This window comes from Pipistrellus kuhlii, unplaced genomic scaffold (assembly GCF_014108245.1).
Source record: "Pipistrellus kuhlii isolate mPipKuh1 unplaced genomic scaffold, mPipKuh1.p scaffold_m20_p_17, whole genome shotgun sequence".
Classification (NCBI taxonomy): Eukaryota; Metazoa; Chordata; class Mammalia; order Chiroptera; family Vespertilionidae; genus Pipistrellus; species Pipistrellus kuhlii.
In genome coordinates this window covers 27359429-27387316 of record NW_023425482.1, presented here as the reverse complement: position 1 = coordinate 27387316, position 27888 = coordinate 27359429, and the positions used below count along the sequence as shown (strand labels likewise).

Genomic DNA, 27888 nt, shown 5'->3' with positions numbered 1-27888 from the left:
CTTGAATTCGGTAGGAGACACTGCCAATGCTTGGCTCATGTCCCCTCTATGCTCACTGCCCCCCCCACCCCCCCACACACACTCATACACTTACACACACATACTCATACACTTACACACACACACTCATACACTTACACACTCACACACACACACACAGTCACACACATTCTCTCACATACATACACACACTCATACACTCACACTCACATACACACATACACTCACTCACACTCATATACACACACACACACACTCATACACTCACATACACATACACTCACACACACACACACACACACACACAGGCACTGTAACACTCTGCCCGAGGGCGTTCTTCATGGAGCAGAGCAGAGAAGCCCTCCTGAGTGACAGTGTGACTACCCCAACCATCCGCCAAGAGGATGGGCAGTCTCCAACCCAAGACACAGACACTGATGTGGTCACCTAAGGAACATTCTTTCCAAAATGAAGGCTACAGGTGTAGAGGCTCCCCCTCCTTGGTCTCTGCCCACCCCGCCGGGAATAAGGTACCTTTCCAGCCAGAAACACCCCCTGTGGAATGTCCCCTAAGTTCCCCCAGATCCTTCACAGCTCCATGTGCTCCGCTTGGGGTGACTTCCTGGCTGTGTCCTCGGCAAGGAGCTTGGTGAAGAACGCCACCTCCTCATCTTTCAGCTTCTGGGCCGCCCGGGTGGTGGCACCGATCTGCAGGTACCCTTCCTGCTGGTCATACGCAGGCCAGTGCGGCAGCCCCTCCCCATTGGGGTTCCTGGGAACAGAAAAAACACACAAAACAATCAAATAGAAAAGCCCCAAAGCTACTGTGTGTTCCCCACAACTCCCAGCGAGGTGCAGGGATCCCCAGCTTCAGCTCCCCCCAAAGACTCCCAGAGACAGGGGCCTCCCCACCTCCTGGGAAGCCTGTCCCCGTGAGAGCCCCATGTCAGAAGTCTCAGGGCCAGCAGCTTGAGCCTCCGCGTCAGAAGCTCCCCTCCCGACACATACGCCCTGCCCCTCCCCAGCCCTGCTCCGGCCGCTCACCCATTCCGAGCGAAGTTGGCCCAGAATCTCATCACCATCTTGCTGAGTTTGGTCTCCTCTTCCGAGGCGCCGTCTGGAGGGAAGAAGAGGAAAAGGCTTGGCTACTCCACGTGTGGCCGTGGGCCGGCAGCAGCCACGCCACTGGAGTGCTTGTTGGAAATCCAGAATCTGAGAACCCCCCGCCCCCCTCCAGACCTCCGAGGGCCATCACCTTTTAAAAACGGAGCCCCGAAGACTGAGAAGATCTCGTCCCCATGGTCTCCTACCACCGTCTTGGGCCTCTTGTCTGGCGAGAAGCTTGGGCGGTACCGAAACTCATACATGTAGGTGGGGGCGCCGGCATCTGAGAAGACAGGGTTGACACGCGGTTCATTTTACCCGTCCCATGCCTGGGTGGTGTCAAGGCCTCCGGGGGCCCTGAGCTCTCAGGAAGTTAGTGGCGCACCTGGGCCCTGAGCATGAGACAATAAGATGAATAGCAGCTGGCCATGCGGGTGCCAGCGGTGTGCTGGACAGTGTCCCACGCGTGTGTTATCAGCATAACAGAGAACTGGGATTCTGAAAAGGGTCTTGGCCTGCAGACTGGGGGAAGGGGGACTCCTAGAAAAGGAAAAACCAGAAGGAACACTTCCTCTCCAGGTGAGTTCACCTGTCGCTGACCTCACACCCCACCCACACTGCCCTGGGTCAGTGCCAGAAGGCCCCACGGTAGACGCCACGCACACAGGGATGGACGAGAGCTAACCACAGACGTGGACATTCTCCAGGCCACCTGCCTCTGCTCATCCCCCCTCTTTGGGCTTTGTTAGTCCCAGGCCACCCTCCCGATCCTATGCTTGGTTCCACTCCTCCCCCAGCTCCACTGGCTCTGACCTTGGGAATCTTCCCAGACACATCTTCCAAGGTCAGCCATCTAGCCCCACAGATCCCACCTCTCCTGGTGAGGAGCCCCTGAGGCAGATGCTGTTGGTGCCTCACCGTACCCTACTTCTGGGCACGCCAGCCCGGCTTCACCTCCAGCATCTGGAGCTCTTTGCCTGAGGTCTTCAGCCAGCAGATACCACTCTGCTAGTAAGTACAGCAGGCAGGAGCCCTAGGGAATGAGCCACCCCCTTGGGAAGAGCCTTTAACCAATGACTCATGCAGTTGGGAGCTAAGTACCCCAGCTCCCTCGTCGCTCAGGATGACCCTGAGACATGTCTTCTGCTGGGCCCCCGAGCACCGGCTCCAGGTGCCCACAGTGCACATGGGCTTGGCCGTGCAGCCAGCCTGGCTTCCTCTCCTTCCCACGCCACTTCTCCACTCCTCTCCTGGTGCCCCTCGGATCCCCTCCAAACAAACTAGTTGCATTTGGATCCTTTCCTCAGAGTCTGCGTCGAGCAGAAACCAAAACAGGGCAGTACCCCCACCCCAGGCCACAGGGAACCAGCCTCGGAGGCCTGGCCCTCAGCTGGTTGCACAGATATATCTATGCTGAGGGGTGGGCAGGACAGACAGACAGCGAAGTGGGTGGGGTTGGTGTCCCTTCCTGTCCAATCTCTGGGACTCACCTCTGTGGCCACGGGCCAAGGTCACAGCTGGGACACCAAATACCACATCTGCTATCAACTCCAAGAACTGGTCTTTGTTTTTGACAGGGTCGTCGGTCCCTCCTAAATACTTCTCAATGACGGTGGGAACCAGCGCCTCAGGGATGTTCTGAAATGGACCAAGAGTGAAAGGAAAGTGACCACCACCCTGGTCGAGTGGCATGGCTTCTCCTGCCAGTGAGCAAGGCTGTGCAAACCGCGCCTCCCCCCCCCCCCCCTGCAGTATCCACAGTGATGCTCTCAAGTCCTGGGCAACCTTCCTCTCCCCCCAGTGGCAGTGTGGGAAAGGCCAAACATGGGAAGAAAGCCCTCTGGCCTCTGTCTTCATTCTGCCATTTAGTTGCCCAGTGACCTGGGGCAATCCCCTGTCCCTCCTTGGGTCTCAGCCCGCCCCAGGAATTCCCTAGACCCTTACAACGAGGGGGAAGGACTTCCACAAGAGTGACGTGGCCGACTTCTGGTCCAGCTTGTCTTCAGTGATCGGGTAACCCATCATCTGTTGAAACAATGGGTTGGCAGTCGTGACTCATTTGGGAATCAATGGGAAGTACCAAACTGACCAAACAACCAGACCAACGCAGGCTGTGAGGCATGTCTTGATGGTCTTGATGGTCTTGTCATGTCTTGATGGTCTCTGATGAGTTGGGTAAAATCGATGAATGAAAGGGCCTTACATCCAGAAACCCAAGGAGCGAGAAGAAGATGAAGCAAACGTTAAGCGACTCCAACTCAGACCTCTGCCATAGAATGCAAGCTAGTGTTGAAGGACAGAGCTTTGGGGGACGACACTGACCGCACAAATACCCCGGGCATCTACGATGACTGAGGAAGCCCCACCCTGTCATGATGGCTTCGGTCCTTCGGTGTAACCCTCGAGACCAGGCTCAAGTGAGAAGCGCACAACAGCTCTGCACATTGCCATCCTATCCAAATCCCCGCACTAAGAGCCTTGGCCAAACTCTAACACTGATCCCAGCCCCCCTGAGAAGGCCCTGTGCTGCCAGGAGAAGGCACTGTTTGATCCAGCCAAAGCCTGTCTCTGCCCTTAGAGCTGAACATCTATCACCCACGCTGTCACTCAAGGACCTGGGAGCTGTTCCTCTAAAACACAGACTCGCAGGGGATAACTCTGCTCACTCTCTCTTGGAACCTAACTTCAGTGGGCATCTTGCTTCAACTGGCACCCCTGCCTGCTGACATACACATAGGAGAGGTGTGCTTCTCCTCCAGAGAAGTGCCACTTCACAAATCCAGGGGGCCTGGTCTCATGGCCACCCCATCCCCCTGCATGGCAGCCTTTACATGGCTCCAGCCTTGCCCTTCAGGGTTTGAGTGGAGTTCACACTGGATCTTACCCCTGCTGCAATAATATAACTGAATGAAACCTGTTCCTGCTGCTTCCACTGGTATCAGGCTTTATTTTTCCCTTCGACAGAAGGGAAAGCCCTTCCTAACATTTAGAAGTCAATTTTACCACAAGAGGAAGAAAGCTCCTCTGACTCCTTCTAATTGGATGACTAAGAACAATGCCTGGGGATTTATGGAGAAACTGGGAAGTACTGAGCCCAAGGGGAGAGGCTGCAGGGCCCCAGGCCTTACTCCTGAGCTCCTCCCCTTCCCAGGCCTCGGTTTCCCCATATGCACAATAATTCTACCAGCCCTGACATTCCAAGGTCCTTAGACTGGAAACAGTCAGAGTTTGGGAGAATGGGGCCCCAGGGTTTCACCACCCAGCTGTCCGTTGGGCCATCCCAGAGAAGGTTTCCATGGAAATCTCAACTCGTACAGAGGAAACAGCTGCCCTGGACCCAGAACTGGGTCTGGAGAAGGAAGAGATCCTGCGACCAGATATGGGAGGCTGAGGGCCAGGGCACGCAGGTGAGTCTAAGAGGCCCATGCAGACTCACCATTGGAATGATCCAGCCGAACTCGTGCTGGTTGATTCCGATGATGTACGGAACGGAGTTTAACTGCTTTTCAGCCAGAAGCTTCTCCGGCATCTTGGGCAGCAGCACTCCATCAACCACAGAGGTCAGGAAGGGATGACTCTGGGAAGAGGACAGAACAAGGTCCATGCTGCCCTCCCTGGTCACATCCCCATCCTTCTCTCAGCTCATCTGAGCACGGCCAGCACCACACACCTGTGTGCCTGTGAGCAGTGGTACAGAGCTCAAGTCCTAACAAAGCAGCTAAGTCTGTGACCCCAACAGGTGATAGGGGGGATGGGAGGAATCTCCCTCAAATTGAAATATGTAAAAATATTATGCTTATATTTGTATTTTGTATAAAAATTTCAGCTTGAAGTTTACGTATATCTATCATGCATCTCTCTCATGACAGTCTATTCTCATTATTCACGGTGGCTACGCTCTGTAAAGTCACTGTGGACTCCGAGTTAGTGGACCCTGAGCCACGGCTCCCAAATCCCACTATGTACACTCAAACCACCAGCAAACTCCATCTCCGGTTCCCAGTTTCTTTTTCTCTGTAACGCTAGCCATCATCAAACATACTCCATATTTTCTTTGTTTGGTGTACTCTCTCCTCACTCCTTGAGGGCAGGGGTGTGACTGCTTTCTTGGCCTGTGTCTCTGATCTATCCCATCCCCTCCTCTCCACCCCCACCACAGGCTCAAAACATGGGTCCTGGCACATAGTACTCAGTGCTAATGAAATCTTTGCTGAATGACTGAATGCATTTCATTCAATCCCCAAGACACTTTCTAGGGTAAGTGCTATTGCCCTCAGAGAGAAAACCGAGGGGGCAGGATTGGGACACGTTGCAGAGGTAATGGCATCAGAGCCTGGTGGCCCCCTGGGAGGTGGGAGGAGAGGAGGAAGGGGGAGGGCGATGTAGGAGTTTCCTGCGTGGCTGGGAGGAAGGTGGTGTCCTCAGGACTGAGGTTCCTGGCTCCCTTCCTGATGACTCTGCACATAGTGGCTAATCAGTCCTGCAGCTTCGCAGGAGATCTGGGCCCCTCCACGAAGGCTCCCGAGACTCCTGGGGCATTTTTGGGAGCAGGAAATGAAAACAAGAAAGGGTGTAGTGCCAGGTCAGCCTGGCTCAGTGGTTGAGCATCAACCTATGAACCAGGAGGTCACGGTTGGATTCCCAGTCAGGGCAGGTGCCCAAGTTGCAGGCTCACTGCCCAGTGTGGGATGTGCAGGAGGCAGCTGATCAATGATTCTCTCTTATCATTGATGCTTCTATCTCTCTCTTACTCTCCTCTCCCTTCCTCTTTGAAATCATATTTTAAAACTACAAAAAAAAAATAGAAAGAAAGGAAGAGGAAAAGAAAGGAAGGAAGAAGGAAGGAAAGGAAGAATGGGTGTTGACTGGGCCCAGGAGACACAAAGTTAGTGACTAAGAGCATTGGACTGGGAGTCAGAGGAACAGGTTCTGGTCGGACAGCTGGTCCTCCTGGCTGTGTTCCCCAGGCAAGTCACTGCCCCTCTCTGGGGCTCAGCTGTATATTAACACAAGGAGTGACTATGCATCCATAGGGAGAAGTCTCTCATTCATTGTTAATCGGAGTTGAAACGTGTCATCCAGAAACCATAGGTCCTTACCTCTTTGGGGTCTCCATGTAAATCAAGAGTGAAAAAATTCTGTGGAAACAAAGGCAGAGGGTGTGGGTGAGGAGGCTTCCCAGGGGAAAGCTGCCCGCCAAAGGTATCCACTTCTCCCTCCGGGTGCCACCCCAACTGGCTAAGAGGAAGTGGGCAGGCCTTTGGCTCCCCTGGGCATGAGCTCAGGGTCTAGCTCTGGGTAGGGGAGGGGGACTCTGGAGAGGATGTCTGTTGTGTGTGCCTGCCCTGCCCTCCATCCATTTCCCCTTCTTGTTCCCCAGGCAACAACGCCCCAGTTTTTTAAGGGGGCCTCCCTCATCCTCATTCCATGAGTCCAGACATATATTATATTATAAGACCCGCTCCATCTTCCTGACCACAGAGACTGGCTCATGGACTGGCACCATGCCCATGTCAGGCCAATAGAGTTTACCCCAAAACTCTTGTTAGAATTAACGGGAAAGGGGGTTTCTAAGCAGATCGGATATATGTCCAGACTAGAGTGCTGTTGTGGCCTTGAACCTCCCCAGGGAACAAACCTGCCTGAGAGTAAATCAACGCTGAGAGGCAAACGTTGAGGGGTAGAGACAGAGTCTAAAGAATCCATGTGTGTCTGGGTCCAGCCAGGCCCGAAGCCATCTACTCCTGACCTTTTCAGTCATCTAAAGATTCTATTACAACACATTCCTTTTTCTGCTCAAGACACTTTGCAGAGAGTTTTCCCATCTTGAACCTGAAAAGTCCTCACTCATATAATCTCAATGAAACTCACCCCACCCCATGCTTCTCTCTGTGTAGTCTTGCCACTACTGTGCTGGTTGTGACACTATACTGTAGCTAAACAGGTCTGACTAGTAGGTAGAAACTAACCAGCGGGGTCCCTTCATTATGGGTTGTACTAGAGGCTAGATACACGAAAATTTGTGCAAGAATGGGCCTTTCTTCCCCTGGCTGCCAACACTACCTTTGCTCTGGCTGGAGCTGCCTTTCTGCCATGGCAACAACACAAGCATCCTGCCCTGTTCCCAGCTGCTTGGCATCTGCATATGCAAATTAACCCTAACATCTTTGTTAGGGTTAATTTGCATACCCACTCCTGATTGGCTGGTGGGTCTTGCAAAGGTATGGTCAATTAGCATGTTTCTCTTTTATTAGTGGAGATAGTTCTACAGGCAAGGTATTGATAGCGTGTGTGTGTGTGTGTGTGTGTGTGTGTGTGTGTGTGTGTATGTGTTTTGGGAGAGTGGATAAACATGGGAAGACTGCCACATGATCCCAGAAAATCTTAGAAGGGTAACTTTGGTTCTCTGAGTTTTCCCCAAGTTACCAGTCCTCCCCTTAGCACATTACAAGCTGGATCCTCTTGTGCCATGTGGAATAAATGTGTCTCTTTCCAGGCCCCAGAAAACAACTGTGTGTTAATTCTTTCAAAACACTGGTCACCTTTTTTGAGTCTGAGAAATGGGGAACCAAGCCCTAAGGCCACCCTGGGTTCAACCCACGGACACAGAGCCGAGTTCCGTGTGAAAAGCCTGCCCTGGGGGCCCAGGAATGTCTCTGGAAGCCCACAGGGTCCAAACAGCAAGTCCAGGGACTCGGGTTACTTTTGGGCTCTTATTCACCCCTTCACCGAAAAAAAGGGAAGAGTTTCCATTGGCTCAAGACACTGTTTTCTCTGGGTGTCTGTTCCACTGTAGCTTCCCTGTAATGACCACCCTTCAATCCGCAAATGTCACCTTCTCTGTGAGTTATCCCTGCTGACTATAATCTTCTCTGTAGTCCCTCCCACCACACTGGTGGATGGATGGATGGATGGACAGATGAATAGATGAACTGATGGATGGATGGATTTGGTCAATAACATGGAGTAAGGGTACATTGGATGGTTGAGTGGATAAATGGGTGATAAATAGTATATACATGATAAATGGATCATTGGTTTTAGAGGGATGGATGGTGAAGTAAAGATATATGGTGGTTGGGTGATGCATGAGTGATTGATAATAAATGTAAGTTATGAATAGATTGATATTAGGATGAGAAAAGGATACTGATGAATTGGATATATTTGTGGAGGGATAAATAGATAATAAGATGATGAATGGATGGATGGTTAGCCTAGGATCACACCTGAGGCAGGGTGTCAGAAAATATAGAAAATTGGGCCACCACTGGGTTATAACTGATGATTCCCAAATTAACCAAGAAACATTTTGAAAACCTTTCTGAAATTTTTGTTCTTGATATCCCCCTCCTCATATTCAGGATGGTAGTTGTCTCTAGGACTAAATAGTGTCTAATTTCTTTCAAAAAATTATCTCTGGAAACAAGAATGGCCCCATTCTTGACCGAGCTGGAGGATTATTACACTATTGATCATTATGTTAGTTTTTGACTTTGCTAACATTTCAGATATTTCCTAATAAAAGAGAAGAAAAGAAATCCCCTCTTTAGGTTGAGGGGTGCCATTACTCCTGAGAGGGGAGACCCTGTCCCAGGCAGAGTTTCTGGGACAAGGGGGCAGCTGAGATGATAAAGCCTGGGCCAAGTTCACCTGGCGGGGGGACCCTGTGTGGCAGGAGAAGGGAGGCACCTACCATCTTCAGCATCAACTCCAGGAGCTCGTCTTCCGACTTCTGGCGCAGGCAGTGCACCATGGCCGCCGAGGTGGTGGTTTTACAGCCGGCGACGGTAGCGACTTGCTGCAGAGACCACAGGGGACAGCAGCATTCAAGAGCCGTGTCCCTCCCGTCAACCAGCAGAAGTTCTAGCCCAACCTCAACTTCTGAAGGGTAAGTGGGAGGCGGAGGGTGGGGAGGCGGGGGCAGACATTTCTCCAGACCAGCAAGTGTGAGTCCTGGGCCTCAGTCATGCCAATTACACAGCTTCTGTCTCAGTTTCCTTCTCTCTCTTAAAATGGGCCAAAGGACCTCACAGCTGGATGTCTGAAGAGGGGCAGCCTGCAGTGGGCTTTAGGGCATGGCACCCAGATGGCTCAGTGGTTGAGAGTTGACCTATGAACCAGGAGGTCACAGTTTGATTCCCAGTCAGGGCACATGCCTGGGTTGCAGTCTCCATCCCCGGTGAGGGGCCTGCAGAAGGTAGCTGATCAATGATTCTCTCATCATGGATGTCTCTCTCTCTCTCTTTCTCTTCATCTCAAATCAATAAAAATATGCATATTAAAAAAATTATTTGTTGAGCCGAAACCGGTTTGGCTCAGTGGATAGAGCGTTGGCCTGTGGACTGGAAGGTCCCAAGTTTGATTCCGGTGAAGGAAGGGCATGTACCGTGGTTGTGGGTAGGAGGCAGCTGGCCAATGTTTCTCTCTCATCGATGTTTCTAGCTCTCTGTCCCTATCCCTTCTACTCTGTAAAAAATCAATAAAATATATATTTTTTAAAATATAAAAATAAATTATTTGTTGAGTGAACAAATGAATTCAGGAATAAATTCTCAAGGAACCCACTGTAGTCACAAGGCCCCTCGGGGAGAAACCACTCAAGGCCCGTAGGTGGCAAAGGGGAGGGGTCCCCAGGACTCAGGCCTTCAGAGAAATGAGACATGATGACAGTCCACTCCCCACGCTCGGCACTGCAGCCCAGCATGGCACCCTCTGGGGAGCGTGGTTCACGGACCGTGATGGTGCTGGCAAGCCAGTCAGGAGCCTGAGGTTACGCGCACACGCCTTCCCCCCCCCCCCCCCACCTGCTGCCCTGATGCCTTGAGGATCTTGGCAAGGGGCATATGCTCTCTGGCCCAGTTTGCTCAGCAGCAAAACTGGGAGGGAGGGTGAGGCGTCTCCCTGCTCCTCCACTCAGCCATTCTTCTGTGATGATGTGTGCATGCCAGCTGAACCCCATGGCAACGGACGCCCCTGAGGACTCTTGGGGCGCAGAGCAGAGGGGGGAGGGCTGCCCAGTGTGAGACCTACCTGAGCCGTGGCCTTGACGTCTTTCCGCTCCTTGACCAGACAAGCCATGAGGGACACACCGCTCTCAGAGATGGCCCGGTGGAAGAGGTTCTTGGCCAGCGGAGATAGCACCTGGGAGGGGAGCGGAGATGAAGAGAGTTGAGGCTCACGGGGAGGGGTCCCCAAGAACTTCCCTACCTCCATCCTGGCCCATCCCCCGGGGCTCAGTGGACATAACCGGGCCTCGCCTGGCCTGGTCCCCAGGCTGACCCTGAGGCCCCGTTTCTGTAAGAAAACCTCAGCTGGAGGAAGCCAGGGACACAGAGCGAGGGGCACAGCAGGAGGTGTGTGGCAAGCGCTGACTATAACCATCAAAATTATCTGAAAGGCAGCTTGGCGGTTCCTGGTAACACTTTGAAGACAGAGTTCCTAGTCTACATTTCCATTCCTAAGAACTCACCCTAAGAAAAGTGGTCCCGGGGGCACATGATGATGTCTGGGGGTGCCCCGCTGCTGAGAATGGGGAGAGCAGGAAGGGACCCAAGGCTCCAACATGATGGCATTGGGTCAATGAGCTACTTTCTAATTCTTACCATGGGATACTATAACAATAAAATTATGGGAGAGTACTTCATGGTCAGGAAAATATTTATGCTAGATTGTAATGTTAAAGAAGTTTATTTTTAAAAAAATCATAGATAAATGGTATATAGATAGATAGGTAGGTAGGTATATACCGTGTTTCCCCAAAAATAAGACATCCTCCGAAAATAAGATCTAGCGCATGGAAAGATAAGACATCCCCTGAAAATAAGACCTAGTGTAACTTTGGAAGAAAAAATTAATATAAGACATTGTCTTATTTTGGGGGAAACAGGGTAGATAGATAGATAGATAGATAGATGATGGGGTGAGTCATTAAAAAAAAAAAAGACTAGAAAAATAAGTGTCAACATGTCAGTGGTGATGATCCCTGGGTAATAAGATTGTAGGTGACTTCCTTTTCTTCTTTGGGCTTATCTGTACTTCTCCTTCTGAGTATGTAACTATGAAATCAAACATGTTTTGAAATAGCAGCGCTGATCCTCTGCTCAGCTGTGAGGCAGCTCCCAGCGCCTTCTCATCCGTGTCCTCTCCGTGTCCTCTCCAGCCCCATCTCCCACTCCAGGCTCCCAGGCGTGTCTGTGTCCCGTGTCCCCTGTCCCATCCCCACGCCTACGCAACTCCATTCCCCTCCCCCCTCACTAGCTTCCCCCAGCCCAGCTCCCTCCCTCGTCCACAGAGACTGCAGCCCTCCTTCGTGGGCGTGGACAAACCACAAGACCACCTGTTCCTGGTGAGCACTCATGTCCTCCTGACACGTATGTAGATCTGGCTTTAGGCCCCACAGTGACACTCGGCCCAACTCTCCCAGTTGCCTCCTCTTCTTCATCATTTATACCCACCCCTGCTCCCCAAGAGGAGTGGGAGGAGTCCCAATGGAGACGTGATTAGGGACTCCACCAGGTTAGGAATGTTGCAGGCTGGGGCTGGCGGTCACGCTGCCCCCAGGATGCTAGCTGAGCCCTCAGCTCCCGGGGAGAGTTGGGCCATTAGCTTCCCACCATCTGCTTCTGTGCCGAGCAGGGCCAGCCTTGGACCCAGGCCTCGTTAAGAAAGGTCACGGGTCTCCCAGGGATCCCTCCGCAGCCACATCGGGGTCGGGAACACTTACAAGAACAGAGACACTTTCCCCTCCCGCCGACTCTCCGAAGATGGTCACCGAGCCTGGGTCCCCTCCGAAGCTGGCAATGTTCTCCTGGACCCAGCGCAGCGCGGCCACCTGGTCCAAGTGGCCCCAGTTCCCCGGGCAGTGCTCATCGCCTGTGCTGTGGGTAAGAGAACAACAGACTTACTGAGCATGCGCCATGTGCCAAACACCGTTCTAAGAGCCCGAAGCCAAACAGGCAAAATCTCTAACTACCCGGAGCTCACGCTACAGATTGTCAACAAATAAACAGGTACATATACGAATAGAGCACCAGTTAGCAAAAACACTCTCGGGGCAAATAAAACAGGGTCAGGGAAAAGGTAGGGGTGGGCAGTGGGGTCTCATTTCAGATTAGATGTCGAGAAAAGGCCGCTCTGGGGCAGCCTCATTGGAGTAGAGAACTGAATGAATGAGCACAAGAACCTGGCAAATATCCAAAGAACGGAATTCTAGGTGACAGAGAGAGCACGTGCAAAGCCCCGGGGTCCAGTGAACAAGTGTGAATATGTAGACCATGCAGCCCAGAGAAGGAGGCATCTCAAAGCGGTGTGAGGGGTCATGGGTGTATGCTGCCAAGGTCGGGCCCAGAGCTGATGGGTCACTGGACCTCCATCAGACCAGTCCAGTGGCGTGGTCTGAGGAGAAACCCGACTGGTGTGGGGAGAGGAGAGACTGGAAGGAGAGAAGGCATGGAGAGGTGATGGAGCAGTTCTAATGTAACGGGGAGCAGAGAGACAGGCCAGGGGGTGAAAGAGATGAAGAGTCTCAATGAAGGCAATGCATCCTAGGACATGACTCTTCTCTAATCCTCCTCCAGTCCTACAGGTCTTTCCAGTGAGTGTCCACCCCACCTCCAGCCTGTCCATCAGCCATTGCAGGATCCAAGGTCCTGGGGCCGGTGCACTGAGAAAATCTACCAGTGACTCTGTCCTAAGGGAACCTGGTTCCTGTCTCCATGGAGACTCCGCCCAGGCCTGCCCTTCCTTCCTTCCCCGTGAGAGGTGAGGAGTTGAACCTGCTGCTCTAACAGCTGTGCTGCTGTCATCCAGAGGTGTGCTGTGGCAGCACAGGTCAGAGGGAGGTGCACATTTCAGAGGAGGGCACACTTGCATTGGGCCTTACGGGATGCATAGGAGTGGGTCAAGCAGAACAGGCATTCCAGGCAGAGGGAACAGCACACGCAAAAGCTCAGAAGCAAGTGGACCGGTGTGGTTGGGAAATGAGACGGTGTGTGGAGCCCAATCCTGAAGGGATCTGGATGCCTTCCTAGGCAACTGACATGACACGACCAGAGCTGGGTCCTACCACTCTCCCTTCAAGGGCCAACGTGCGGGGAGGAGTCCAATGTCTTACCTGAAGAACCCCCAGAGGCCCAGGCGGTACTGAATGGTCACCACCACCACGTTTTCATGGGCAGAGAGGGCCAGCCCGTCATAGGTGGATGCCCCGCCCCCCAGCAGACCGCCTCCATGGATCCACACCATCACCTGGACAGGGAGGAAGCAGCCACACAGGTGACAGGTAGGAAGCGGAGCTGGGAAGGACCTCCAAGGGTTGTCTGGTCGGTCAGGACTCAAGGAGACTGTTCTCAGCCCCCAGCAAAGGTGGGGCAGGCAATCAGTCTCCTCCCCACCCCCCAGCTGGGGCCAGGCCTCCCCCACCCATGCACCTGGCCGCCCTGCCTGTCTCTCCAGCCCCAGTGCTGCCTGCTTCCAAGGCTCTTCATGCCGAACACAGCATCATGGGAGCGGCCAAGGACAAGGGGGTTGTCTTCTGCCAAACACTCCCATCCTCCTCCTGCCTGGGCCCCTCACCCCGCTCAGCACGCTCTGCCAGGGCAGTCCTCGGATGTCAGCATCATGAGTCACCTCTCGTGCGGCAAATTAAGTTCCTCTCGTGTGTGAAAGACTATCTCGAGAAGCATCCATGCCCCCCATGGTATCTCCTCCTCACATCCCGCCCTTTGCACCCCAGGGACCGCCCCCAGCAGACCCACCCCCACCTTCTAGCTGCCTGTCTCTGGGCCTCTGCATATGGAGGAAAGGTTGGCTCCCCGGGACATGGCCCCAGCCAAAGACAATGAGGAAGGGAAATTAGCTCAAGAACAAAGGACAAAGGACACTGCTTCCTGGACTGCCCTGGCTCTGCCTCCACACCTCTGTGCCACGCTGGGACACCGGTCAGAGCATCGGCTGACAAAGACCACCCATTGGCTCAATTTTCCCCCCCCAGAAAACCCTTGCCCAATCCTTCAACCCAACTGGGTGGCCCCGCCTTCCCCGGCTTATCTGTGGGGTGTGGCCTTCTCAGGGAGGTCCTGTCAAGCTTTAACTTGACAGGGAAAGCATGCCTCAGCTTCTCTGGGAACCAGATTCCTGACTTTGCCACTAGCCATTGTCACGCCTGTCACTCTGTTCGCATGAGAGAAGGCGGGAAGAACTAGATACCCATGGGAACCGAGAACTTGCCAGGCCCACACCCTGCCACTGCCTTCCCGCTCCCCGGTCCACACCAGACGATCCCCCCAACATGGAACGCACCCCTTACCGGCAGCTTGCTCTCCCTCCTCAAGTCCGCGGGCGTGTAGATGTTCAGGTAGAGGCAGTCTTCGGAGAACTTGAGGGGAATGTTCTCCTTTCTGTTGGTAATGAGCTCCGAGAGCACCTGGCCTGTCACGGCATCTTGGGAGCACCTTGGGGGGAGGGGGGAGGAGAGAGATACTCAGGTTCAGCTGGAGCCGCGCACAGAGCCGTGGCCTGGGAGCTCCGTGCCGGTGCAGAGCTGCTCTTCCCAGAGAGAAGAGAGAGAAGATGTTGAGCGGGTAGGAAGCCATGAGGGGCAGACCTGGGCGGGGGCCCGGGGAACCTCCCAGGACCATGGATAGCGAGAAGGCCTGGCTCCTCTCCTCATCCTGGCAATTTCGGATGCACCGGGTCAAGGGCAGGAGGCTGCCCACCTGGGAGAGGGTCGTCCCGCACGCCTTGCACAGCCGGGCTCTGTGCTGGGCCCCCATGGAGCGTGCGAGGGGGAGGAGGGGACGGGGGAGAGGGGATGTGGGGGAGGGCGTGTGCCTCCACCAGGTAACCCAGTCCTGGTCCACAGGAGACTCCCACTCACTCCAATGGCAGCAGACGTGTGGAGCCCGTGACAGGTCAGGGGTGAACTACTTGTAGGTTCGACGTCAGGAGAACTGCCACAGCCCCTAGTTTCTAAGGTGACCTTGAGAGAACCCCTTCCCTGCTCCGGGCCCCCATCTGCCAGGTCTGAGTGAGGGAGTGGTTTCCGGAAGAGTCTCGCAGCCCAGACATGCTAAGAGTCTTATCACCAGCCCATCCGTCCCAGGCGAGCGCTGCCGCCTGCCCCAATAACAGATTGTGAGCAGCCGGCGAGCCCTCGCAGTGAGTCAGGCATCGATCACTCCTTGGGACCAGGTAACGAGACACACCTGGGAGCTGAGACCTTGCCAGGTCCACACCCCAAAGCACTCCCACGCACACACCCTGTGGCTCACTCCACTCTCTAAATATAGCAAAGTCCAAGTCAGCACTTGATATCCTACCTATACGAATAAAAGGGTAATATGCTAATCAGACCGGATAGACCGGAAGTCTTCCCGCCGTCCTCTGAACAAAGCCCCAGTGGCTGCGAGGACCACGGAGGGCTGGAGGCCGGCAGTGGCGGCGGCGGCAGCAGCAGCAGCAGCAGCAGCAGGGTGACGGGCCCGGTCGCCTCCCGCAGAGGGAGGCCAGACTGTGGCTAAATCATCAGTAGGACAACCTCTGAGGGATCCTGGACTGTGAGAGGGGGCAGGCTGGGCGGAGAAACCTCAGTGCACGGAATTTCATGTACTGGGCCTCTACTTCTAACATTTTACATAATGTATATATTAATTTGCATATTGTTCATTATCTCTCTCTCCCGGCTGGAACACACGCTCCACGAAGGTAGGAATATCTGTTTCCTTCACTAATGGAGCCCAGGAACCTAGACCATGCCTGGCACACAGTAGGTGCTCAATAAATACTTGATGGATAAAGGGTTCTAGCATGCTGTGGGAGTTCTCGAATTTGTTGTTGTTTATAAATATATTTTTATTGATTTCAGACAGGAGGAAAGAGGGAGAGAGAGAGAGAAACATCAATGATGAGAGAGAATCATTGACCAGCTGCCTCCTGCACACCGCACACTGGGGACGGAGCCCGCATCTCAGGCATGTGCCCTGACCGGGAATCAAACCGTGATTTCCTGGTTCATAGGTGGATGCTCAACCACCAAGCCACGCCGGTTGGGCTGGAATATGTATGTTTTTTTTTTAATTTCTTTATTGATTAAGGTGTTATATGTGTCCTCATTCCCCATTACCCCCACTCATGCCCTCACCCCCCTGGTGTCTATGTCCATTGGTTAGGCTTACATGCATGCATGCAAATCCTTTGGTTGATCTCTCCCCCTTACCCCCACCCTCCCCTGCCTTCCCTCTGAGGTTGGATAGTCTGATTGTTGTTTCTCTGTCTCTGGAATGTTTTTCAGGACCTGCCGTTTCTTAAGGACCCAGAACAGCAGAGAAGGCACTCCGAGGCGTGCCTCCGCGCTTTCCCGCATCCCATTGAGGCAAACGCTCCGCTAAAAGGTGCCAACACTCACATCGGCGGGTAGGAGGTGGTGTCCTTCACGTAGGTCCATGGTTCTGCAGGCTGCGGAGGAGCGAACCGCAGGGGTCCGAGCGGCGGCCTGGCAAAGGGGACGCCCAGGAAGACGGCCACGGGCTGAGCGAATCCTTCCAGGCTGACGTACTTCCCCCGGACCCGGCCCTGCGCGGTGCCCACCACCGGGGGCGAAGGCGGGTGCCCTGTGGGCGTGGAGAGGAAACGAGGACACCCCGCCGTGAAAGGTCGGAACTGGACTCCAGGTGGGTCTGGCCCCAGGTGACCCTGAAAGGTCCCCCCTCCCATCCCCCAACTCTTAGGCCTCCGTTTCTTCTTCTTCTTCTTTTTTTTTTAAACATTTTTTTATTAAATTATTATCTGTGTACAAATTTTAACATTGCTCCCCCCCCTCCATTTCTTCTCATGTCAGAGAGGAGGGAGGTGAACCGGCCTTCCTAGCTCACAGGGTCCTAGGGAGCCCGTGGGGACTGGAGGAACCAAGTAAAACATCCATGCAAGGAGAGCTGCTGGGCGCGGACAAGACGTATGGTTTCCAGGCTCAGCAGCCTCCAGAAACAATTTCCCATTGAGGCGCTGGTGCTGAGCTGCAGGACGGAAAGGGGAGCCACAGGCAGCCCCTCTTCTCAGAAGCCTGAACCCCAGGATCCTTCCATCCATAGGCCAACGCTCTATCCACTGAGCCAAACTGGCTAGGGCTGGCCTTTATTCTTTTTTTTTTTTTTTTTTTCTTTGATTCTAATTGGCCTTATCCAGCACTTTGACTCATTTAACTTCCTTCTCCCTTGCTTAATCACGTAGCCCAAGCATGTCAAACTCGTGACCAGTGGGCCTCGAGTTTGACATGCTTGATGTAGCCCTCAGGACTACTGGTCAGCATCCAGTGGTCTTATGAACGAGGTCCTGGTTTAAATGACTGTGGATTCAATGTTTTTAATCCTCATTGGAGAAAGGAAGGGAGGGAGGAAAACGGAAACATCAATGTGAGAAATATCCATTGGCTGCCTCCTGTACACACCCTGACCTTGGACTGACCCCACAACCCAGGTATGTGCCCTGACTGGGTAGCAAACCTGCAACCTCGCAGTGCACAGGACAACACTCAACCGACTGAGCCGCTCCAGTGGGGCTCAATGGACTATTTAGACAGAGTTTTCGGAACACAATATCTTGGCCTCGGTTGTGTTTTAGCTCCAGACCCAGGAAAGCAAAGTGATCCCATAGAACAGATCCTCACCGTGTCTTTTATTTTCTGTTCTGATCCATCAGCTGGCATCCCAGCCATGGCTGACTCTGGAGGGACTGCCCGTGCCCCCTTAGAGGGGAACCAGTTCCTAGAGATAGTCATCCAACTGCCCTTCTGGCACGCTGGAGTCTGTCCCCCTGCGCCCCAGCCCTCAGCAGCTTCTTTCTCGAGCTCTCACACCCCAGCCACTATCTCCCTGCCCTTATCACTCCAGGGCCCGATCCCTGCCAACCTGCCAACCTGCCAACCGCCATTGGCATTGCCTATGTGCACAGTTTGTCCTGTCCTGCAACCACCATCAGGACTTGTGCCTTCTTCCCCTCCTCCCTGCGTCTCTGGAGGTACCGGCTGCTTCACCCTGCGGCCATCATGGCGGTGGGACCCCTCCCTCCTCTCGGAAACCGGGAGGAACAACCTATTTTCTCAGAGAAGTGGCTCCTCATCTGCTGGCCCTCCCAGCAGTTCCCGCTAAAACAGGACACTCTGAAACAACCCCTTTATGTAAGGAGTCTCCCGTGACACTTCCTCCGTCCCCAAAGAAATAACCCATCTCATCCTCAGGAGAGAGAAATAACCCATCTCATCCTCCCACCCCCACCCCCGCCCTCTATCCACCCCCCACAGGGAGGTGTACATTAGCACCCACTTTAGCACCCACTTTAGCGGAGGCACCCTGCCCGAGGACACAGGAGCCCTTGGAGGCGATGTTAATGAGCTGCGACACCGCTCACTCTCCACGATGTGGCCATATATGGACCAATAAGCAGGGGCATAAACAAGCTCCGGAGGGTCCTCGCCACAGGCATGAGGATCGCGGTGGTCCGTGCACCTGCCGGTCTCCACGGTTCCTCCCCCCCACCCCCCCACCCCGCCCCGGTCTCCTGCAGACTCCAGATGACGCTCCCATCACGCTGTTTGGGAACCGCACCTGTCACAGGCTTGCCCCGCACGCAGCTCCCCCACCTGGCCCCAATCGCGGACTTCCAAATGTGCCCCCTGCCCCCGCTATTTGCATTTCACAAGGACTCACCCCAAGCTGTGAAAGCGGCCAGGGAGCCCAGGAGCAGAGTGAAGAACCACATGGTGGGAGGACAGCAGCTCTGGGGTGCCAGCGCCTCCACCTCAGCTGTGCAGCTGTGCAGCCTGCCCCTCAGCTCCCGCCCCAGGACCGCCCTAATCAGGAAGCAGCACCACAGCGCCCGCCCGGTCTCCCAAAGGCTCGCTCTGGGCGCCGCCAGGGCCTCTAGGCCACGCCCATCCAGAGGTGACCTTTCACCTAAACAGCCTGGACACAGCTCTCGGGTTACCTGAGTTGTCCAACAACTTGTTACATAAGAGTCCCTTCCCTTGGACACTCCAACCTTCGCATCAGCGAGCTTCCCAAGGCTGTGGCCAGGGGGACGCGGTGGTCTGGGGCCTCGGAGCAGGCTGCAAACTCTGTGAGCGACTTTGTTACTGCTTCTATGAAGATAGTCCTGGCCCTAGCCAGTTTGGCTCAGTGGATAGAGCGCCAGCCTGCGGGCTGAAGGGTGCCGGGTTCAACTCTGGTCAAGGGCACGTTCCTCAGTTACCTCCGGTCGGGCTTGGAGTTAGGGGGCAGCCAATCATTGTGTTTCTCTCTCGTAGATATTTCTCTCCCTCTCTCTTCCACTCTCTTTAAATATCAATAGAAAGATACCCTTAGGTGAGGATGAAAAGAAATTAAAAAGAAGAAAAAAAAAGGATTGCCCTGGGGTGAGGTTCCTATCTTTTATCGGGGGAAATACACAGGTCATGGAGCGCACCCGGCCAAAGAGCACCTATATCTCTACACACTGGGCTGTCCTTGCAGAGAGGTTATTTGTAATCTACCCCACACACTCACACACACACACACACACGTGTGCACATACACACACACAGATACACATGCTGACACACACACACACCACGCTCTGGGCGCTGCCAGGGCCTCTAGGCCACGCCCATCCAGAGATGACCTCTTTCGCCTAAACAGCCTGGACACAGCTCTCGGGTTACCTGAGTTGTTCAACAACTTGTTACATAAGAGTCTCTCCCCTGGACACTCCCATTCTCTCACATTCTCTCTCTCTCTCTCTCTCTCTCTCTCTCTCTCTCTCTCTCTCTCTCTCTCTCTCTCTCTCTCACACACACCACACACACACACACACACACACACACACACACAGGGCCTCTGGCTGCTAGCCTCTGAAGACTGTAGGTGCTGTATCGGCAAACTACAGAGCCCCAGGGTGAATTATTCCTCTGGTCCCCCTACTCAGCCACACCGGGGACACCACCCCATTCTGCAGAGGCAGCCACCTGCAGGCCTGGCCCGCTCCTGCCTGGCTCACAGTCACTGCAGAAGGGATGGGTGCGGCTGGCGTCCGAAGCCAGAGCTCAGCTCGACTCACGTGAAAGACAGGCAGTGTTGCTGAACAAAAAGATAGATACAGAGACAGTAACGCATCAAACAGAAGGTCAAATTACAGCGGGAAGGTTAGGGAGAGGTGGGGGAGGTAGATCAACCAAAAGACTTGTGTGCATGCATATAAGCATAACCAATGGATATAAAACTCTGGGGGTGAGGGCATGTATGGGAGTGGGGTAGGGGGGCAATGGTAAAATATGTACACATATAATACCTTAATTTAAAAAATGAAGAAAAAAAAGAGAGAGAGAGAGAGAGAGAGGCAGTGTTTCATGTGCCTGTGGGAGGTGGCTGGGAACATGGAGCTTCCCATGTGGAGATGGATTATCTGGAGAGTACAATGCTAGGAAATGGCCTTCACTCCTAAGCAGCTGGACAAGTCTTAGGAGAGAAGACACCGCTAGGGACTCCTAATTAGCCCCCCAACTTCTCCATCTCCATCAATTTACTCAACAGGTGTATGGCAAGCATGTGCTCAAGCAAGCACTGGACAAGTGTGAGCCCATGTACTACTGTGCCCTCACTTGGCTTTGCCCATTAATACTGGCATTGATCAGCATAGGCTTTGTGGCAGAGAACACTGCACAGGCAGACCAGGAGTGGGGGTGGGGGGGTACTGGGTGACACTGGGGGTTCCTCTCTGGAGAAAGAGAGGCAGTGGGTGGCTCATGTGCCATCCACCCCAAACCCAAATCCTGTGAATCGAGAACTCTGTGACATGTTCCAGTGGAGCCTAGAACACATGCAATGTTTCCGGAACCTCCGTTATTTTCAGATTAACATCCCGTTTCCTGCCACGCCAGCACACCATCTATACTGTTACTAGCAATTTCTCTTCAGTGTCTTTTACTGTAAACACACTCATTCAACAAGAAAATGTTACAGCCCTCACCAGTTTGGCTCAGTGGATAGAGCGTCGGCCTGCAGACTAAAGGGTCCCAGGTTCGATTCCAGTCAAGGGCATTGAATGCGGGCACATCCCTAGTAGGGGGTGTACGGGAGGCAGCTGATCGATGTTTCTCTCCCATCGATGTTTCTAACTCTCTCTTTCTCTCTGTACAAGATCAATAAAATATATGAATAATAAAAAAAGAGAAAATGTCACAGCATGGCCGTAAGTGGAAGACCTGGAAGTGGAAGAGGTGCCACAAATAAAGGTGAGCATGGAAGATGGTCACTGCATTTAAAAAAAGTAAAATGACGGCAAACATAAAAAGAGAATATGGACATCCAAGTGATAACACCGCTAATTGGTTTACAAAAGTGCAGACCCAGAAAGAAGCCACCCGATGGGAAAAGTGGATGGGGGGTGGTCAGTAACATCAGTCAGGGACACTTGTCCACCATCACGACCATGGAACAGGGCACCAGGCCCCGGCTTGATCACGGGGTCACCATCACTAGCCAATTCATTGGGCCTCAGGGAACCTCTCCTTGTTGACACTCAGATCATGGGGCACAAGTCACATTATATTCTCCAGTCTCCATGACCTTGAGGTGGCGTTGTAATTAGGTGGTGACCCCCAGGGGTCAACCGGACCCTAGGACCTACCGGGACAGAGCAAGTGTGGGACATTTCAGCCTGGGGGTGGGGCCTGGACAGCAGAGCTGCACCCGTCCCTTCCTCCCCATCCCCCCGTGGGCCTAGATGGTCATCCCAGGTGGCACACAGATGGGCCACCGCCAGCAGGCAGGCTCTGGGGCCTCCTAGTTTAGCTCCTGCTGAGTAAGCATGTGTTGTGAAATGAGGGCAAATGACGGTGCGAGAGTCCCAGAACCTCAGAGGTTGGTTTCTTGCTTGTTCACTGGGGTGCTGGTCTCCAGAGGGTCACTCGGGACCTACCAGGAGGTCGGCAAACATTCCCGGTAAGGAGTCAGCTAATAGGCATTTTAGACTTTTGGGGTCATAGGGTCTCTGTGGCAACTGCTCAACTCTTCTGTGGTAACAACAGCCGCTCAGGCACCCCCAGGGTGGTGGGCACGGCTGTGTTTCAATAAAACCATATTTGTACAAAGAAGGTGCTGGGCTGGATTTGGGGCATGGGTCAGAGGTTACGGATTGCTGATCCCCACGATGTGGCTTTGCCGCCCTTACCTCATAGTTTCACATGTTTCCTTTCTGCTCCTCCAAATCTTGTCATCTCTCAGTGCCCAGGACCACCAGGGGAGGCGGGGACAGTTCGGGGCACACTCTGGCAATCCTCGAAAACACACAACACGCTTCTTAGTGTGAGGTGACTGTATTCGCTCAGATAACAATTTGAGTTTGTTGAGCCCTTTCCAGAATATAGCTCAATCTTCATTTTTCTGGGCCTCTTTCTGATGGACTCTTTCTCCTCTTCTTATTCTTAAAAAGGCTGAAGGAAAGGTCTAGAGAGCCGTGCTAGCAAGCAGGGGCCGAGTCTATTATACAATCAGGCTCTTGTCATGGAAAGCAAAGGAATGACAAAAGCTCAGTGTTCAGCAAAGTGGAGTACGTTGATTCCCGGAGTTACGCAAGGTTATTTAAGACCGCGTGTGAACACACCTTAACGCCTTTATGTAACTGTTCTGTATTGATTTTGCCGTGTACTAGAAAACAAAACCCCTGATACCGAAGTCCATGGTTGAATGGGTACTATTGGTGGCAGGAACTGCTCGCCGTCCGTTAAAACCCATCCCACACGGGGAGGGGAGGGCACGATACAGGGTACAGATGATATGTTGTAGGATTGTGCACCTATATCATTTTGTTAAACAGTGTCACCTCGTAAAATCAATGGAAAGGGAAAGAACATAGGAACACACAGAACACTGTTTTTAAATGTGCATTTAAAGAAGTTCTCTACTTTCTAATAAAGAAGGATCGAGCACTTGCATTCATTTCCACTCCATCCCCAAATTCTTCTTAAAGGACACGAACTAAAGTCTTGAAAGACATGAGCCGCCATGTACCAACAGAATGGCCGAGCGGACGGAGGCAACAGCAGGATGAAGCTAGAAGGGGCCGGAGCAATGGCCGCTGTTTGTTGAGCAGAGAAAGCGAAAGTTGACACACATGGGGGAGGCAGCCCCGGACAAAGGGATTCAAAATGGATAAGTCTCTGGAAGTGGGGGTGCAGATACCCCCCATGTGTGCACCTGGGGAGGGCAGGGCTCTGCCCCGAGGCCCACCCCCGGGGCAGCGTTCCCACGGGGGCTCAGTCTCTGCCAGCCCTGGAACTGAACTGAACCCAGGGAACCCAATCACCTGATTACAACAGAGATCTGGCAGCGGCAACATAATATGATTTCTGTCCAGAAATCTGAGGGTCAAAAGGAGGCAGTGTGCTGAAGCTCAAGAAATGGCTGCAGAAACAGTGACCCCAATGCCTGGTCCTGCCCTTGTATTGCTAACTGATCTCCCGTGCCTTCTCTTCCTATCAAGTAACTTGTGATGCCTAACCAAACCAAGCAAGGAAATATACAGCCATTAATAGGAATAATCGTGTAGTAGTCCTCAGAAAAGAGCAAAATATTATCAACAACACAGGGCGGCCAGAAATCTCTTAGCCTGCTGGTAAGGAGGGCACATTTGTGTAACCATCTGAGGAAACTTTGGGTGTGTTGCATATAGTTGCCATAGGCGACTGCCTGGGATCCAGAAAAGCCAGTGGCAGGTAAAGATCCAAAAGAAAGGCATGCAGATTGTCATTCGCTGACAAGTTCTAGAATGTTTATAATAGTCTATTCAGAATACCGGGAAACTGGAAACTATTCAAGTGCCCACCAAGAGTAGAAGGGGTAATTTATGGCATATTCACACACATAATGGGTCCGCAGCAATGATGGAAAACCTGCAGCCACATACGGAGAGTGTTACCCACCTGATGTGGAGAGAAGGAAGCCAGATGCAGGAGTGTGCGGTTCTGTTTATATGAAGCACAGCACCCGGATGATGACAGCACGCTGCTAGAAGTCAGGATGGAGGTGACCATCTTGGACAGACGGGATGGGGCAGGGCCTGGACCTGAGTTCCAGATGCTGGGATGCTGACCATCTCCTGTGCCTTGTTCTAGGGGCTGGGTACACAGCATGACCAGTCAGTGGCAATTCATCAGGGCACCATATATAATATATAGAGAACATATATACTACATTATATATTACTAAACTAGTCTTATCTAATAAAAGAGAAACATGCAAATGGACCGCATCTCCACAGCACCCACAAGCCACATCCACCAGCCAATCAGGAGCAAGTATGCAAATTAACCAAACAAGATGGTGGTTAATTTGCATAACCAGGCACAGAACAAAGACTGAAGATGGGAATAGGCCCAAGGAAGCCTTATTCTTGTAGGAATCTTCCTGCAACAGGCCTCTAGTCCTATATAATAAAAGCCTAATATACTATGTGTCCGGTCATCCATTCCAAGTGTAATATGCTAATTATATGCCAAAGCCGCTCAACCACTATGATGTACACTGAACACCAGGGGGCAGACACTCTGTCATGGAAAGTAAAGGGGGTCTAGCTGATTGGGACTGAACGAGATGGGCGGGACATGCCTGGAGTCCACACACGGTCCAGCTGACCAACCTACCACATCCCTCCTCAGTCCCGATCCTGCATTGGTGGGGTCCTTCAGCTTGGCCTACAGCCTCTCTCAATCTGGGACTCCTCAAGGGATGTCAGAGAGCCAGTTTCAGCCTGATCCCACAGGCCAGCCTGAGGGACCCCACTGGTGCATGAATTCATGCACCAGGCCTCTAGCATAAGATATAATATTGTTACACTAATTTACATATTAATCTTCATATCCTTTTATACTCTATGTCATTTCCTACATGTATATTATATTCCATTAAAAATGTGTTCCAGGCCTTCAGAACATACTATCTAACAGAGGAGACAAGACTGTTACAGAAACTGTACCAAAGACTATGTAAGTATTAGAAATAGAAATAGAATGCAAATAGTCAACTGTGCAATTATTCTGGCCAGGACTCTAGTGTTATGTACTCACAGAAATCCTAGTTAAACTTACCTAAAGCAGATATTGAATGCATTGGGTCTTATACAGGAAAATTCCAGGAGGTATACAGGGCTTCAAGTGTAATTATGGAAAAGGGCCCAGATAGATTAGATAGATAGATAATAGGTAGATGGATGGACAGCTAGCTGGGTAGATGAATTCACGTTTTATCGATCATCCCACCCCACCCCCCAAAAAAGAAAGAAGTCTGTTTCCTGCAGGTCAAGGTTAAAAGCTACCCCTCTAGGCCTCCAAGGTATCCTCCAGCCACCTTGCCAAACACAGGGCTGCCCCCTGGACTCCAAACCCTCCCCCCCCCCCCCCCGGCCACCACTGAACATCCATGGCTGTTTCCACCACTCCTTGCTGGCCTCTATCCTGTCCAACCTTAAAGGCCCAACTTGGACTCTGACCCGTCCATGGAGAACAAGTCTCTTTGCCAACACATTGCTTTGTATCGTGACAAATGCCCTTCCTTCCCAGGAATAAAAATAAACTCTTAACGTAAACTCTTAGCAGAACACAAGACTGTGTGCGCCAAATGGCTCCAGCTCGCTGTGGGAAGGAGGTCTGTCTTGTGTATGTGCTGTCCGGGGCAGCGCCAGGCAGGGCAGCGTCCTGGGCGCATGGGTGAGCTCGCCTCCCACCCTTTGCCCAGGAGAAAACCTTGACCTGCAGGCAGGGCCAGGGGCTGAGAGGGAGGGGAGCTGGGCTTTGGGGTTGGGCAGGAAGGTCCAGAGTCCAAAGTGCCCTGAGGGAGACACAGGGCGCCACAGGGGAGAGGAGGAGGTGTCTAGGCTTGATGGGGACTATGAACAGGAGGAAAGAAAACCAAGGCCGGCCCAACCTCTGCTCTCCTGGGAGTTCCTTCAGTCAGACTTCCCAGGTCAGAGAGCACCGTCTCACCTTCCAGACGCTACGGGGGAAGGGACGAGGATACATGGTGGTAGCTTGCCATTGAACTGTTTTGACTTGTTCTTTTCCTTCCAGATTCTCCACTCTCCATCCCATCACAACCACCTAGAAGCCTGGGAGGGAAGCCTTTTCCCCCCCCTTTTGTGATGCTGCCCTCTTTTGGCCATTAGGAAATTCACAGGCAAAAGCATCTGGTTTGTTTCTGCGGTTTTTTTGTTAGGGTTTGATTTAGTGATTCAGATCCAAGATTGCTTGGGAGGGGAAGAAAAGGGTTTTCTGTAAAAACCTACATGTTTAATTAGAAAGCAATGAAATAATTGATTTTTCTCTATGATGAGAAAGCAGAGGTGACTGTGAAATGCATGTGTTTCCCAAGAATATGACTTCCCTTTTGGGAAGTGAATTTGTAGAGCATAAGGATAATTTTAAAAGGGCATGGCCTTTGACCCCGGGCATCTCCTGTAAATCCAGATGCCAGAAAGAAGTTTAACTAAAAGCACTCATTCTCAAAGTTGTTCATCAAAGGATGCCCACAAACGCCCAGGAAGCGGCTAGCAGCTAAAGAGACAGTGATATAGACAGATGTGCATGCTGGTGTGTTTTTTTTTTTTGTTTTTTTTTTATAAAGATCCTCCAACAACTTGGAAAATGCATGCGACACAATATTAATCCTCAACAGTTCTTTTAAAAATATACTTTGAAACATATTTTTATTGGTTTCAGAGTGGAGGAAAGAGAGAGAGAGAGAGAAACATCAAGGATGAGAGAGAGTCATTGGTCAGCTGCCTCCTACTGGGAATTGAGCCCACAACCCGGGCATGGGCCGTGATGGGGGAATCGAACTATGACCTCCTGGTTCATAGGTCAACGCTCAACCACGGAGCCACAGTACTCAGATCTTGATCAGGGAGGTGCATTGAATGCCTCAAAACGGAAAATATGGATTTCCAGGAGCCAGCCAAGAAGATCCTGCTTCAGATGACCTGGGGCGTGGCCCCGGGCACTGGAATTCTGGGAAAGCCCTCCAACTCAGTCTCCTAATTACACCCTGATAGAAACCCTGAATTAAAAGAAGAAATCAGGATGTGGTGACATTTATATCTCAACTTTAATTCAGGGGTACATCTGATTGCACGTGGATGGGAACAAGCAAGGACAGATGCTCTGTCTTGCAAGGCACCTACCAAGATTACAACCATATCTGAGGACCCAGGGGTTGTGAGCAGTATAGAAATAATATTCGGGATGCCACTTAATAGGATAGTATTTTAAAAATGGGTGTTTAAAAATGGGCCACTTAATAGGATAGTATTTTAAAAAGTGGTGTTTTCTAGCTGTTAGTTCCCTGAAATGTCAATGTAGAAATCAGCCTTCCACAGCTGCAGAAGCAACAGAAGTTCCAGTTTGCTTGCCTGTGGCTCAGCCCTTCTCTCCAGAGCCATAAAGTGGCGGGAGCATCACGAATCCACCGCTCCCACAGTCACCTAAAGTGGAGACAACCCAGCAGCCAGGGGCCAAGTCCTGAGAGAGGCGAGACAAGACTCTGGGCCTGGGTTTGCCCTGCTGCTGACTCCCTAAGGGTTTTTAAATATATATATATATATATATATATATATATATATATATATATATATATAATTGATTTTTACAGAGAGGAAGGGAGATGGATAGAGTTAGAAACATCAATGAGAGAGAACATCGACCAGCTGCCTCCTGCACGCCCCCCCCCCCCCCCCCGGGGATGTGGCTGCAACCAAGGTACATGCCCT

The 27888-nt window shown here is 52.3% G+C and overlaps 1 protein-coding gene across 3 annotated transcripts; it reads right to left on the bottom strand.

Annotated features, from left to right (window-relative positions):
- Nucleotides 1-441: 441 nt before the first annotated feature.
- Nucleotides 442-18934, bottom strand: CES1 (carboxylesterase 1). 3 transcript variants are annotated; one of them, XM_036440612.2, is made up of 15 exons: nucleotides 18807-18876; nucleotides 16511-16715; nucleotides 14414-14558; nucleotides 13220-13353; nucleotides 11831-11984; nucleotides 10138-10248; nucleotides 8801-8905; nucleotides 6204-6242; nucleotides 4541-4681; nucleotides 3064-3129; nucleotides 2910-2918; nucleotides 2595-2742; nucleotides 1256-1387; nucleotides 1045-1117; nucleotides 442-772 (listed from the first exon to the last, which is right to left on the bottom strand). In XM_036440612.2, exons 1-15 carry the CDS (start codon nucleotides 18856-18858, stop codon nucleotides 589-591), a joined length of 1698 nt encoding a protein of 565 aa, XP_036296505.1. In that variant the 5' UTR covers nucleotides 18859-18876; the 3' UTR covers nucleotides 442-588. The 3 variants fall into 3 exon arrangements, with proteins under 3 accessions (XP_036296505.1, XP_036296504.1, XP_036296506.1); XM_036440611.2 differs by lacking the exon at nucleotides 2910-2918 and having other exon boundaries at nucleotides 3049-3129; nucleotides 18807-18934; XM_036440613.2 differs by lacking the exons at nucleotides 2910-2918; nucleotides 6204-6242 and having other exon boundaries at nucleotides 3049-3129.
- Between the last annotated feature and the right edge of the window lie 8954 nt (nucleotides 18935-27888).

What these genes read in the sequence shown, in the direction of transcription:
- CES1 (XM_036440611.2), bottom strand. Translation starts at nt 18,858, where the DNA reads ATGTGGTTCTTCACTCTGCTCCTGGGCTCCCTGGCCGCTTTCACAGCT. An exon ending in GGCCTCTGGGGGTTCTTCAG is followed by an intron (nt 11,985 to 13,219) that starts GTAAGACATTGG and finishes TCTTACCCACAG; the next exon opens with CACAGGCGATGAGCACTGCC. An exon ending in GGAAGTCCTTCCCCCTCGTT is followed by an intron (nt 2,743 to 3,048) that starts GTAAGGGTCTAG and finishes GGTCCATTTCAG; the next exon opens with AACATCCCTGAGGCGCTGGT.